General features: G+C 45.3%; 1 protein-coding gene across 5 annotated transcripts in view; it reads left to right on the top strand.

Moving 5' to 3' along the window:
- Positions 1-14,847, top strand: part of LOC147885340 (deoxyhypusine hydroxylase-B-like) — a 197,124-nt gene that overhangs the window by 169,624 nt on the left and 12,653 nt on the right. For 4 of the 5 annotated variants that reach the window (XM_087396494.1, XM_087396493.1, XM_087396491.1 and 1 more), the window contains one exon: positions 4,955-5,073. The exons of the other annotated variant lie outside the window; for it this stretch is intronic. In XM_087396494.1, the coding sequence (XP_087252620.1) occupies positions 4,955-5,073 (119 nt within the window). The remainder of the gene's footprint in view (positions 1-4,954; positions 5,074-14,847) is intronic. 5 annotated transcript variants of the gene reach the window in all.

Genomic DNA, 14,847 nt, shown 5'->3' with positions numbered 1-14,847 from the left:
AAAAAATGAGATGGCCAAAAAATGAAGCGATTAGATGGCAATATCCATATGAAATGGATTACAGTTGTTGATAGGCAAAAATTGGAGCCAATGGATGCAGTGTGCCAAAAAGGAACAGCCGAGTGACCATGTCTATGAAGTGGACATGGTGCCTGGGAAGCAAGTTTGTTGGAGTTTAGGTGGTCATCTTCCCATTTGTGATCTCCCAAATGAGGAGTGCATGGGGGAAGTGTACAAGCATAGGTTAGATAGCATATCGGCAGTAATAGAGTCTGCTACATAGGCAAGTCTGCTACATAGGCAGGTCTAACAGGAGAAGAGAGGCTGCCACATGGGCAGCACATGGGCTGCCATGTGAGCAGCATCTGGAAGAAAACAAAGCCGACATCAGCACCAAAAGATTGCGACAGTACATGGAGGAGTACAGAGCAGTTTGGGTTGGATCCAGTGCTGAGATCAGTATGTAATGAAGGCACATCTTTGAGGGATTTCCAGGAGCATGTCGAGGTAGACTTGCAGGTATGAGCAACAGCATCCAAAAGAGGCATCTAGAGCAGATCTGGTCGTGGGGCATCTGGCTACCAGTGGGCACTGCTTTTGTGCTGTAGGAGCTGACTGGGATGCCTAATTGTACTTTGTATAATATTTATTATTTAAAATATCAGCAAGCATGCATATAAAATTATTGAAGAAAAAAATTTCAAAGTATCACCGCTTATAACATACAAACTTTGAGAGTGCGCGACATAATTCATATGCATTTGTCTTTTAAATTCATCCTTCAGCTAGCATTTAAACTAAAATCGCGACAACAAAGAATCAAGAAAGCTGCAAATTTTAAGATTTAAACCCCAAAACTATCCACAGTGATTGCCACGAACACATTACAAACTTGTTTAAGTCATAAATGCAGGTATAGTAGATTTGTCAACGAGTGTATGACATCACACATGTCAATGGTCATAAGACACAATAAGGGATGATAGGATGTATATAATGACATCAACAATTACTCTAGCCGTCTGTACATACTTCTCACTTAGATTGACTTCATACCCCTTTTAGAGGATCGTGCTGCCCTTGTCACCCGCTCACTACACGAGGCTGCCATTCACGCTTTTCTCCACACCACCCGCTCCACCCGCCCACCACCCCCTAGAACCGTACCCTGCAATAGTCGGTACGATGATGAGTGTAAGGCTTTACGCCGTCAACTCAGATTCAAAACCAAAAACAATCTTCGGAGCGCACCAGATACGGTACACAAATATCGTAGACTGGTACGGTGGAAGAAACTAGACTTCTTTCGTCGGAACGAGCAGGAGCTACTGAATTTTTTGTTTAGTAACAACTCTAAGGACTTTTGGTGGAGATTTCTAGGACGGTCCCCTCCGCCACTCACTAACACTCAGATTGGTTTGATTATGCACGCACACTTTATGACATCCCAAATTAGCCGTTCCTAATTTCTCACACATACCTCGCCCCACATCCTACACCCTCTTCACTAGAGGAGGGATAAAGGATGCCGTAATGAAACTTCATAATGGCCGAGCGAAGGATCATGAGGGGCTATGCACTGAGTTCATTGCATATGGGATTAACCTCCTAGCCCTGATCTTAGCAAAGCTTTTTAATGAAGCTATTTGTTTGGGGTTTCCACACACTTGGATCATTAACACTATCTCACCCATCCACAAGGTAGGAGATCCCATGAGCCTGGAGAACTACATGACCATTATGATTGGACATGTCATGTCGAAGATTTATGCATCAGTACTTGACTCCAAGGTTAGCAGACGTGCAGAGTGTCGAGGACTTAGAGCAGTAGGACAGGCCAGATTTCGGCGTGATCATGAAACCATGGACCACATTCTCACGCTCAGATGTATCATCGAGGAGGCGAGGTCACGGAAGCAGAGGGTTTATTATTGCTTTGTGGATTTCCGCAAGGCATTTGACACGGTTTTGAGAGCCTGCCTCATACGGCTCCTACAAGACTTGGGTTATGACCGGGAGATCATTTGGGCTGTCATGGCACTTTACGAGAGAGTTTCAGGTAGAGTTTGGGCAAGATCCGGGTGGACAGACGAGATCATGAGCACCATCGGGGTCAAACAAGGGTGTCCTTTGTCGCCTACCTTGTTTGGCCTCTACATTGACGAGCTTGAGACAGTGATGCAGACACAGGGGGGTGTAGGTTGCTCTCTTGCGGGCACGCTGATCCAGATTTTGCTCTACGCAGATGACGTGGGTGTCTTGTCTTTCTCAGTAGAGGGGCTTCAGAGACACCTAGATGCACTACAGTCCTTTTGTGAGTCCTTTGATTTGAAGGTCAACTTGGGTAAAACCAAGGTCATGATCTTCAATACATCTTGAGCCATCATGCGTCAGGGGCAGTTCACATTTGAGGGGTCATCTGTTGAGATAGTTTCATCATACACTTATCTTGGGGTTATCTTCTCCGGACTCAACTTCATTATGAGACCCGCGATGCAAGCACGCTTGAGTAGAGGGTATGCTTCATTGGCCAGACTAGAGAGGCAGTGCTTTCGCTCGCACTTTTAGGATCCACGCACCAAGGGGTTGCTTTTTGACTCCTTGGTTCGTCCAGCGGGGATGTACGGCAGCCCTTGTTGGGGGCTAGACTTGTCGAATACAGAGTGGGCGTGTGTGGAGCGGCTACAGGTTTTCATGTTATCACGGATGATTTGTGGTAAGTCATCCGTTCCTCACCAGATCATCCAGGCTGAGTTTGGGTCACCCCCTTTACAGCTAGATGTTGCATTTTAGGCCATCACGTATCTGTATGGACTACGGAGTTAGGAAATATGGGGATTATACCTCGGGGCGTAGCAGGCTACCATGGATAGCTCTATCCTCTTCTATGGCGCTTGCAGCAGGAGGAGGCGAGAGGTGCTGGTATGCACGTACAGAGAGATGGTTTGAGCGACTAGTGCTCCACATGGATAGACTACCTCCCTTCTAGTACAGCATGGATGCTCCGTTTTCTCCCCTCCTATCACACGAGGTCAACTAGGTTAGCCGAGTTAATCCCAACGAAGCTTAGCTTCTACAGAGATCACTTCTGACATATCACAGCGGAGGGTTTCATTGACGCACCTGGATACACGCAGATTCACCTACCCCTCGCTGAGGATCTCTCTTGGGCAGTTTTGGGTCTCTTCACACAGACTTCGCATCGAGAGGGGCAGAGTAGAGCGACTACCTAGGGAGAGGCGCATATGCACACTGTGTGACATGCATGAGGTTGAGACAGAGGAGCATTTCATCTTCAGGGCGTTTCCATTGCCTTTCAGGGATAGTTATGGGATTTTGGCCTGTTTTCTCTCCTACCTAGACCAGCAGTGTTTGGCAGGTTTCATTCATGAGGCACTTAGACACTGCGAGAGGATACTCCGAGCACGGAGATAGGAGCAGACTTCTTCCTCAGCTGATCCCTCTCAGAGCTCTATCACGGAGTTCTTTCAGCTAGATCACATGGACCCCCACGAGACGAGGCCTCGACATGATCGTGACCCAAAGCTTGTGACACGACAGCTCACGACACACAGATCACACTTGGGGACATCTCCTCCTTGTTTAGAGTCGGAGCCCGACCCACGGGGGTCACAGTAGCCTTGGTTGGACACAGAGCTACGACTAGGAGACGTGCCAGGACGGCACCTTTGAGTGGCCGACATCACTCTATTGCCGACTTCATGCCTCCATTGCCTCATCCATCCTGATATCTTGTTGTTGCCGATGAGGATGATGATATTGATGACGATGCTGAGATTGATATATAGTTGACCATCGACATGACTATGTTGTACTTAGGACTTAGTACTGCCATTCTGCATTTTTGCATTTTGCATTGGTATGGACGATCGTTTAGTAGCTCCACTATCACAGCTTGTTGTATCAGGATTTTCACAGTCTCATAGACTCATCGGTCTTCCAAAGACTTTAATAAACTTTCATTCTTTCTTTCTTTCTGGGCTATGTCTAGGGTGACTACTCGTCTTTGTCGGTCTTCCTTGAGAAAAGCTGTGATAGGTCGGACCTCAATAGAGTGTACTCTGGGGGCTCTCTGTCGCACATGTGGCCTCTGCGCTCCTCTGTCTGTGGTACTGTGCCGACTGCTCATCCAGATTGCTCTCATATCGGCTAGCTTCTCCTCCTCCACTGCACTGTGTCCTGGGGCTGACTCAAATGTATAGAAGTTTGTGACGTGTCGCTGTGCACGGTCACCCTCTATGTCCTGTAGTGGTCTGACCATCTTGGCTGCTCTGTGATCTGTCGTAGAAGCGTCTCCCTGTGTCGCCGCATCTCCATCAGATAAAAGCCCGATACAGACTTGGTCATGGAAATGGATCAGTCGTGACAAAGGACCAAAGCCACTCCCCTCTAGGTAGAGATAGTGGTAGCGTCCTCGAACCTCGTAGTAGGTTGGGCAAACACAAAGAAAATGCTCCTCTGTCTCAACTGCCCCCTGCGTACATAGCGTGTAGACTTGCTGCTCTCTGGGTATACCTGTTGTTCTCCCTGCCTCAATCCTCGGCTGGTGGGACGAAACCCGCATCTGACCAATGGCAATCCTCAGTGCATGGGAGACTCCTCTATCCTCGTGATACTGGGGTCTGATAATGAATTCCTCCTCTGATACTCTCAGGAAGTGGTCGCGATAAAACTGGGTCGTGGTGGGGAGCTCTTGGTCCTCCCCCCAAGTCCGGGATATGTGAACCTTGAGGAGGTCTAATTGCATGATACGGTTGATCTCATCTTGCAGGATCAACTCAGGAGGTCCATCCATGTTGTACTGAAAGGGGGGAAGCCTATCCGTTTGGATACTGTGCCTAGCAAGCCATGTAGATAGCCATGTAGAGAGAGAGAGAGAGAGAGAGGCACTTTAAGGTGCAAGTTTTTAAGGTAATGTACTGTTGTGTTGTAGATGGCAAAAGCATGGAACTTTTAAGCGAGTTCGAAAGAGATGCAGAGCCCATTGTGGCTCAAAGTTGTGAGGTAGCTTTGAGCATGCTTGAATATGAACGAAATGGAAAATCATTCGAGGTACGTGCTGGAGTTCACACCATGACCTTTGAAAAGACAAGTTTAATTAGAAATTGTTGCTCATAGAACCAATGTATGACCTATCATTTAGTTGCATGCTCTATAATATTTAATATAGAAGCGACTTTGGCGTAAATTCTTTCTCTAACTTGTTTTTATCACATATTTTTAGACAACAATGAAACTACTGCAATTTTAAGGTCTTATAATTATGGATTGAAAGGAAAGTGGAGATTTCTCTTCAATATCCTTCGCATGGAAGTGGAAATAATAGGAATAACTCCCCATGTAATGCCATGATGGTTTCTAGTTTCTTTTCTTCATAGTTTCTTAACGAAGATTTGACTGGGAGAAAAAAGGATATTGAGAAGTTATATTGTCATATGGGTGTAGGTATATAGGTATGTTGGGAAAGTATTCACTTAGAATTCTGAAAGAAGTAGGGATATGGATTTTCTTTTAATGCTCGGCATGCAATGTCATCCCATTTGTACTATGTAGTCATTGAATCTAGTTGTGGATGCTTCTCCTAGTGGAATTGAATAAGAAGGGTAACCTTATGCCAATGCCATTCGCCATTGTTGAGGGTTGGTTCAACTATGCATGAAAAGAAAAATATTATTGAATTCTGGTTTTTCATCCCAAGTTCAAGTCTCCCGCATACAATGTCTCCTTACCTGAGGTTTACGCTTGCGTTGGCATTGTTGAGAGCTTGAGCACCCTTGCTCCCCTCTTGCCTCCCCCTCCCTTTTCTTGCTCCCTCCTTATAGATACTCCCATCCTCCTTGCTTGCCCTTTGCAAGTATTGAGACGGGAAGCCGCCTACATGAATGGTATTTCGATTTTGGTTTTGGGAAATGCGCTCCTGTTGGTTTGCTAGGTGTTATGCTCTAGTCGAGATAGCATGACCTCGGATAGATCGGTGGGCATTTTCTCTTAGATGACCAACTTTTGTAATAATTAATGTGCGTAATTAAATGGTCAAGAGAAGTAACTGCCAAGGTCCTAGGTGAGGGCGTAATGGCATTGACTAGATAGTTCTAATAGGGCTTGGGCCTAGGTGCATCTAAATGTGAAAATTGCCAAGGGGCAATTTGTTTTAAAGGAACTCCAAGAAAGGGGTGAAATAGGATGCATCTAAGTAAGGGCCAAAAATGCAGACATGTGGCCAGGAACTATCTAGGGAGATGTGGGTCTCAAGGATAAACATGAAGAAAAAAATACGTATGAAGTCCTTGAGAGTGGCTGGGAGGATTGTAATATTGCCATCGCCCGTGAGTGCGAACAGAATAGCGCACAGATTTAGTGTCAGCCAGGAGCATCAGAGCGAGCAAGAGAGAAATAGTGTAACACTTGGTATCAGAGCGCAAGGAACAGGAAGAGGTTCGTGAGCTTTGACGGAAGCTACGGACGAACAGCAGAATTCTAGTGGGAAGGCACGTCGTCGATCATAGCAGGTGACGATTGATATCGAGAAGTCTGAGCGTAGTGGAGCGCAGGAACGTAGGGGGTTTACGAATTGGCGATCTCGCAGCGTGGTGGTTTGCCGGTCAGTCGGGACTTCTCAAATGGTGGTTGGACCTAGAGGGTCGCCGTGACGACGGAGAGCAGCAGTTTGGAGCGATGGGAAAGAACCAGGCGCAGCTTCTAGAATAGACCAGCGTCGAAGGAGATCAGAGACGTGATTGAGCGACGAACATAATCTGCGACGAATTAGGATAATTGGGTAGCAGGACCTTCCGTAGTCGCAAAACCAGACACACAGAAGTGGTGCAAAACCAGACGCTGTGGCTGTGGGAAAATTAAAGGCCGCTTGCGAAGGGCCAGAATAAAGCATAATTGGAGACATAGGCCTTCGACGAGCGGAACGCAGGAACTGTGATAGTGTGGTTGAGATTCCAGGGAGCAGTCCTTCTCTTTTTTTAAAAAATCAAAATCTGAGTTTTCAGTCGAAGTTGTCTGTTACAGCAGAGGCTATCATCTATTTATTTCTGTGTATAAGAAAAGGGGGAAATCCATCCAAAAAAAAAAAAAACAAAACAAAAAACAAAAAAAAAAAACCCCTCTTCCACTGTGAACCTATGGAAGCAGAAGGACAAACTTCAAGAAAAAATCCTAGCGAGTCTAGAGTACAGTCAACACAACCAATGTCACATCAGGCAGCACCTACATTGGTTGGTAGGATTTCAATATTAGAGGATGCTTTACAGCAGATTATGAACCAGCAACTTCAGGCGAATGCTGGTCAAAATGAGATTAGAGAGATGGTGCAAGCCTTGTCGGCTAGACCGTCTAGGATTGATAAGGGCAAAGCTCTAGCAGAGCCAGAGCCCAGTGTACATTCCTTAGAGCGCGCAAGGGTCAAAGTACCTAATATCGCTAATTATAGACCGGAGAAGTACGCTGGTCGGATGACCGAGCGCAGCTCTGATGTGATCGAGGTTTGGTTGCACAAGTGGGAAGAAGCCTTCGCCATTTGTGAGATTAAATCCGATCTAAAGAAAATCCGCGAGGCCACATACCTGTTTATTGAGGCAGCGGACAGATGGTGGATAAAGCAACAGAAGGATCAAGTTGCTTCAACCACCTGGGAAGGGTTCAAAGCTGAATTCAAGAAACACTTTCTTCCACCTGATGAAGAATCCCGAGCTTGGGATGCTTATAGAAATCTTCGTTAGAGGAGCTTGTCAGTGGCAGAGTACACTGACAAATTCAGGGAATGTGTTATGAAGATAACAGACCCTCTCCCTATGTCGGTTCAGTTAAAAGATTATATCTATGGACTGAACGACAAGATCAAGATGGAAGTTCGGGCTAAATATGTGACTACACTAGATGAATCTATAGCAGTAGCCCTGAACTATGAGGATGCCAGAGGCAGATCTGGTGGATTCGTGCAGGCAGGGACTCAGTATGAGCACCCGAGGAAAGGGGGATTTCCGAGGAAATGGGTTTCAAAGACAAGTGTCTCGCAGCCAAGTGGCCAAACCAAGCAGGTGAAGCCGGTTGAGGGACCAGTAAAGACAAGTACCACCGTTGGGGTGAAAAGGAAAATGACTCCAATGGCAGCCCGGGCTTGGTCAAAGTCCTCGCTGACCCCTGAACAAAAAGAGAAAGCTAGAAAAGAAGGATTGTGCTTCGGCTGCCTTCAGCGACATCAGTGGAAGGATTGTCCACTGAATAAAGATCGTCGCACGGCTAGTATGATAATATCTGAATGCGACGTAGAAATGCAGGAGAGTCCCAGTGCGGAGCATATGCAGATGCAACTGGCGGGACCTTCTTAGAGGTTAGTACCTTGTTTGTTATGTGTATCTGTTGCTAAGTTAGTGACGAGTGCACCTGATAACATCCTATCTAAGCCCGCAGCAACGGGGTATACAGTCTTCAACGATACAGAGTTAATCAAAATGAAAGGGCAAGTGGCCAGTCATGATGTCATTGTGTTGTTTGACTCAGCGTCAACTCACAATGTGATTAACTCCAAGCTCGTGAAGAGGCTGAAATTAAAGACAAGTCCATCTGACTATGCGTATACAGTCAGGATGGCAGATGGAAGTTCAACTGAAGTATGGGACCAAAGGGTTACCCAGTTGGAGCTTCGGATTCAGGACTATGCTGAGAAGCTTGATTTTGAAATGACCAAGCTTGCTCATGCAGATATAGCCCTGGGAATGGCGTGGCATTCTAGGAAGAATCCAGCCATTGATTGGAAAAAGCACGTATATCAATTCAAGATGAATGATGTGCTTTATGTCTTGCGAGGTGAAAAAGATATACCTCAGGGACCGTTGGTTTCCGTGATGGAAATCAAAAAGGCTCAAGTAGAGTCTTTGTACCTTTGCACCGCATCGGTAGAGTCGGTGGATGAGTCGTCGGCTAGCACTGATGTTACACAAAGTGGTGAGATGGCCAAGCTGGCTAATCTTATAACAGAGGAGTTCTCTGAATGCTTTAGGGATGAACTACCTTATGGGTTACCTCCAGAGCGGAAAGTTCAGCATAAGATTGAACTGATCCCGGGGGCAGAACCTGTAAATAGACCTCCCTATAGAATGAGTTTTACTGAAGAAGCAGAGGTGCGTAGGCAACTGGAAGAATACCTCAAGTTGGGGCAGATTCAACCAAGTTTCTCACCTTTTGCTTCGCCAGTGATATTAAAGAGGAAAAAGGATGATACGTTTCGCCTCTGTATAGATTACAGAGCATTGAATAATATCACTGTTAAGCACAGGTATCCGATGGCTCGGATTGATGATTTGCTAGATGCATTACATGGAGCCGTGATTTTCAGCAAGATAGATCTTAAGTGCGGCTACCATCAAATCCGGATTAGAGCCGAGCTTTCAGGAGCAGGTTTGGTCATTATGAGTTTTTGGTAATGCCCTTCGGACTTACCAATGCTCCAGCGACCTTCGTCATGCTTATGAACGATTTACTACGCCCGTATATCGGAAAGTTCGTAGTACATTTTATTGACGATATCTTGATATTCAGTAAAAGTATTACTGAGCATTGTGAACACTTAAGGATAGTGTTCAGTACTTTGAGGAAAGCCAGTCTTTACGTGAATAAAAAGAAAACTATACTGTGTATGGTTAGGCTTGAGTATTTGGGGTTCATAATTACTCCACAGGGGGTAGAAATGGATCCGAAGAAAGTGGCTGCGATACTAACTTGGCCAATCCCTCAGAGTCTGACCGCGTTGCGATCATTCTTGGGATTTGTCCAGTTTTATAGAAGGCATATCAAAGGATATTCCGGAATAGTATCGCCATTGACTGATCTGACCTCAGATAAAGTACCTTTTATTTGGGGACAGAATCAACAGGAAAGTTTTAACACCATAAAACAAGCTGTGGTCTCAGGACCGGTGTTAAAAATAGTTGATCCCCAGAAACCGTTGTTCCTAGAAACCGATGCAAGTGGCATTGCGGTAGGAGCAGTTCTCCTTCAAGAGGGAAGGCCAGTAGCCTTTGAAAGCAAGAAGCTTTCTCCCTCTCAAAGGAATTGGCCAACTCATGAATTGGAGTTGTATGCTGTTATCCATGCTTTGAAAACATGGAGGCATTATCTGTATGGTTCAGAGTTTTATGTGGATGTAGATCATGATACTCTGAAACATTTTTGTAAACAACCTGACTTGAGGGGCCGCCAAGCTAGGTGGGCAGAGCTCATGCAGGAGTTTAATTTAACGATTCGGTACCGAAGAGGAAAAGACAATAAGGTAGCTGATGCGTTGTCTCGCATTATGCACAACCTGAGTTTCACGGTATTAGAGAGTGCTCTAATGACCGAGATCAGAGAAACTCAGAAGGTGGACGAGTTTGTCCAGAGCTTATGGCCTAAGGCTCATATGTTAAAACCCGGGGAAAGTGAAAAGGATGACCTGGCATCCAGAAAAGGCTAAACTTATGCAAGATATACTATAAGGGATGGTATGCTAGTTAGAAATGGCAAGGTTGTAGTACCTGGTCAGAATGATCTCAGGCAGAGAGTCATTCGACAGTGCCATGATAGCCCGTGTGCGGGACACCCAGGAGTCGAGAAGACATATGATCTCGTGAAGTGAGATTTCTTTTGGCCAAAGATGAAAAAGCATATTCATGAATATGTGACACGGTGTTTCTCGTGTCAGGTAAGTAAGGCCGAGCGGGTGAAGCCACCCGGACTTTTACAGCCCTTGGAAATACCACTTAGTAAGTGGGAGAGCATTTCCATGGATTTTATTGTAGGGCTACCTGTAACACAAGGAGGGTATAATTCTATCCTTGTGGTGGTTGATCGTCTAACCAAGATGGCTCACTTCATTCCGACTAGAGAGTCTATTAGTGCACCGCAAGTAGCGGAGTTGTTTATTAGACATATATTTCGTCTGCATGGATTGCCTAGATCCATAGTGTCAGACAGAGATGTCAGGTTTACCGGTCACTTTTGGACAGCGGTATTTGAGACACTAAGGACTGAGTTGGGAATGAGTAGTGGGGATCATCCTGAGACGGATGGTCAGACGGAGAGAGTCAACCAGACTTTAGAGGATATGCTGAGGGCATATGTGTCATTGAGGCAACATACATGGGACAAGTGGTTGCCATTGTTGGAGTTTGCCTACAATGATAGGAAACATTCGTCTACTGGGTTCAGTCCGTTTGAGCTGAACTATGGTTATAGACCAGCCAATCCGACTATAGTTGGAGTACCTCAGAAAGTGCCTAGTGCCGCGAACTTTGTAGTTCAAATGCGGGAGATGCTAGCACTTGCGAGAGCTAATATCCGTCAGGCTATGGATAGAGCCAAGGTGTATGCGGATGAAAATCGGTCTATAAGAGTATTTGAAGAAGGAGAAAAAGTTTTTCTCAGAATTCCTTCGCACTTGAAGTCGTTGACTTCAGGAGAGTGTGCTAAGTTATCACCTCGATACTGTGGGCTGTGGTTAATTCTAAAGAGAATAGGCAGTGTAGCCTATAAATTAGAATTGCCACCGGGGTGTAAGGTGCACCCGGTTTTTCATGTTTCGCGCTTAAAGAAATTTTTACATACAGGTGACTCACTAATCGAAGGTGTGGTTTTGTTTCAGGAGATAGAGGATATTGCAAGGCGCAAACCAACAAGGATCCTGGACCGAGGAACAATGCAAATACGAAATCGGAAGATACCCACGGTGTTGGTTGCATGGCATGGTCAGCCTCTATCGGAAGCCACCTGGGAATCTGTATACCAGTTGCGGAGAGCATTCCCAGATTTCATCATCGAGGACGCTGATGCTTGAAGAGGGAAGGAATGTTATGCTCTAGTCGAGATAGCATGACCTCGGATAGATCGGTGGGCATTTTCTCTTAGATGACCAACTTTTGTAATAATTAATGTGCGTAATTAAATGGTCAAGAGAAGTAACTGCCAAGGTCCTAGGTGAGGGCGTAATGGCATTGACTAGATAGTTCTAATAGGGCTTGGGCCTAGGTGCATCTAAATGTGAAAATTGCCAAGGGGCAATTTGTTTTAAAGGAACTCCAAGAAAGGGGTGAAATAGGATGCATCTAAGTAAGGGCCAAAAATGCAGACATGTGGCCAGGAACTATCTAGGGAGATGTGGGTCTCAAGGATAAACATGAAGAAAAAAATACGTATGAAGTCCTTGAGAGTGGCTGGGAGGATTGTAATATTGCCATCGCCCGTGAGTGCGAACAGAATAGCGCACAGATTCAGTGTCAGCCAGGAGCATCAGAGCGAGCAAGAGAGAAATAGTGTAACACTATGGGTGAGCCTTTTCAGGTTGCCTCGATACTAGATGGTGCCTTGTGTTGATGTACTTGCTCCCAATCAAAGGCATTGCATTGATAGTGAAATATTGTTGCAAGTGTTCATATTGTCAATATTGTTCAGGTGGCAATTCGAAGATCACCATAGTCCATTGTCTATGACATTCTACTCTACTTTATGGCCGCTTACAATGTTTTTGTTGTTGTGCTATAGCAAACCCTTACTCCAGTCGGACGCTAAGCATAATGCATATCTGCGATTCGGTTTGGTTCTTGGCGCTTCTCCTTATTTTCCTTGATGCTTGGTTGTTGTGATTGCTGTCTGTTTACTTCCTAGCTCCCATGCAGCTTGGAGGCTCTAATACAACGTAAGGGCTAACGTATCCTATAAAGCCATTCTGCCCCTTTTTATTGACACCGTTTTGTATACTCCTAATTTTGGGGGTTTGGCCAAATAGGGAAAAATTGGTCATATCGAAGCCTCCAACAACAAACTGAAGCTGCTATAGCCCACAAATTGGGGTTTCTTACCCAATTTGACTTTTTCAAACCAACATTGAAGACTCCAAACTTGCAGTTTGAGAGTCATAGACTAATTGCTATATACAACGCTATTCCCATGAGCTACATCAACATTATGTTCCCAAGACATTCTTGCCAAGGGCTTCATTGACAACTTCACAAAAGAGCAGTAGTGTGCACACGTGTGCAACAACTGTGCAGGGACCAACTCCCAACTTGGGAGATTTCTCTCTCTACATATTTATGTTTTCTTTGTGTGAGTAGGTGCTTTGCATAAAATGAATAAAAATTCTTATGTGTTAGTGTTAATAAAGGTTCTCTTGTGTGCGTAGTCCCTTTAAGATATGATTGTATTTGTCTTTTTTGTGCGAGCCTTGGTTGTTTAAAAGGCTCTTGAGACATATTGTACCCAAGTCAGGGGGTGACATCAGCGATTAGTCGCAAGCTGATTGAGGGGATAATTGTGACATATGAGGTGTTTGTTACTAGGCCTTTTCGTTGCAGTATTGCAGTGGAGTTGGCGATTAGTTATTAGGTTTTGTATGCAGCGTGAACAAGATTCTAGTTCTAGTGATAGTGTGAAAAGGCTTGTAGTTTGTCTCGTGATCTTGAAGGGTGAAGTGACCTTTGGGGATTTGACTTGATTTGTGTGTTGACATCATCTATGATCTCAGTGAGATTCTCTCACTGACATCGTCAGTGAGGTTTGTGCATGGCGAAGATAAGTTTACCTCTAGCCTATAAAAGAGGCTCTTGTACTTGCTATCAACATCAATCACTTTCAGCTATTGCCTCAGACGTCTTTATCATTCTAACAGTCCCACTTCTCACTTTCTCTCCCTCTCACCATGTGACTTCAACAAGAATCATTTCTCTGCTGTAGCACTTGTTGGGTTGTGTAGGTGTCCATCCAGCAAGAAGCTCCACACAGTCATAGCTTACTCCTCTACTAGCTCAAGCTAGTCCTAAAGGCTTGATAGGTGAAGACGAGCCACCAGATGCACGCTGAAGTAAGGGTGGGAGTGGCCCTAGTTATTGATGCAACCATTCATTTGGGTTCGAGAGAAAAGACATAATCTAAGTACCCTCACCTATAAAAGGGAGGTTCATTTGAAGTAATATCAATCAAGCACTTTGCACTATCTCAAGATTCTCTTTATGAGTCCAAGCTAATTTATCTTGGAACCTAATTGACTTGAGGTACATGTCATGAGCACTCTCTTCATCATGTCTCCACATAGGTTCCATCCACCTTAGAGTGCTCCATAGATCCTAAGGCACACATGTTTTGTCATGGTATCAGAGCTTAGGTCAAGTCTCCTAGATTAGTTGTAGGCTTGCCTTAGGAGCACATGTTTTTTTCTCCTAGATTAGTTTTAGTTTGGATTGAGAGTTCTTTGAAAGAAATTTCCGTCATGCATTTCCGTTCATTGAGGGACTCTTCTTGAGTGTTTGTGAGAGATAACATTCTTCTCTTGAAAGATTTATGAGAGAGAGAGAAGGACGTCTTGTGATTTTTTGGGGCTGGTTCATTATCAAAATCCAATCCTATTGTGGCCAATTTGCTGGGCTTCCATGAGGAAAGAAAATCCTCACCAAGCTCCTCGCCAAGCTTTGTGTAGCGACGGAGTCAGAGCCGATTCCTCAAAGTTCCATGCTCACAGCAAGCAGCCATAGAGCCAGTAGCTACACAATGCGCCTTTCATCTGCGAATCAATCTCCTATGTTGGCGCCCGCAGCTTTTGCAACCTGATCGAGCACCGCCAACTACAACTATGAAGCAGCAAGAGCGGCTCTTGACAGCCAGCAACCTCTTGTGAGCCCCAGTCTTCTTAGCAGTCCTCAGAAGCTGTGAGGACTTAGCATAGGCCCATCGAAGGAGCACACAGAGCCCCGGGCTCGACATCCACACAGCAGGCGACTCCTCCATTCCAACAAACTCAGAGACGGCCGACTCCTATCCTGCTGCGTCTCTCTAGCAGTCGAAGCTCCT

The sequence above is a fragment of the Dipteris shenzhenensis genome, chromosome 25, assembly GCF_047967505.1.
Source record: "Dipteris shenzhenensis isolate YYH24624 ecotype China chromosome 25, Dip_SZ_1.0, whole genome shotgun sequence".
Classification (NCBI taxonomy): Eukaryota; Viridiplantae; Streptophyta; class Polypodiopsida; order Gleicheniales; family Dipteridaceae; genus Dipteris; species Dipteris shenzhenensis.
The sequence above is the reverse complement of the archived record's forward strand: the minus strand, read 5'-3'. Positions and strand labels throughout refer to the sequence as shown.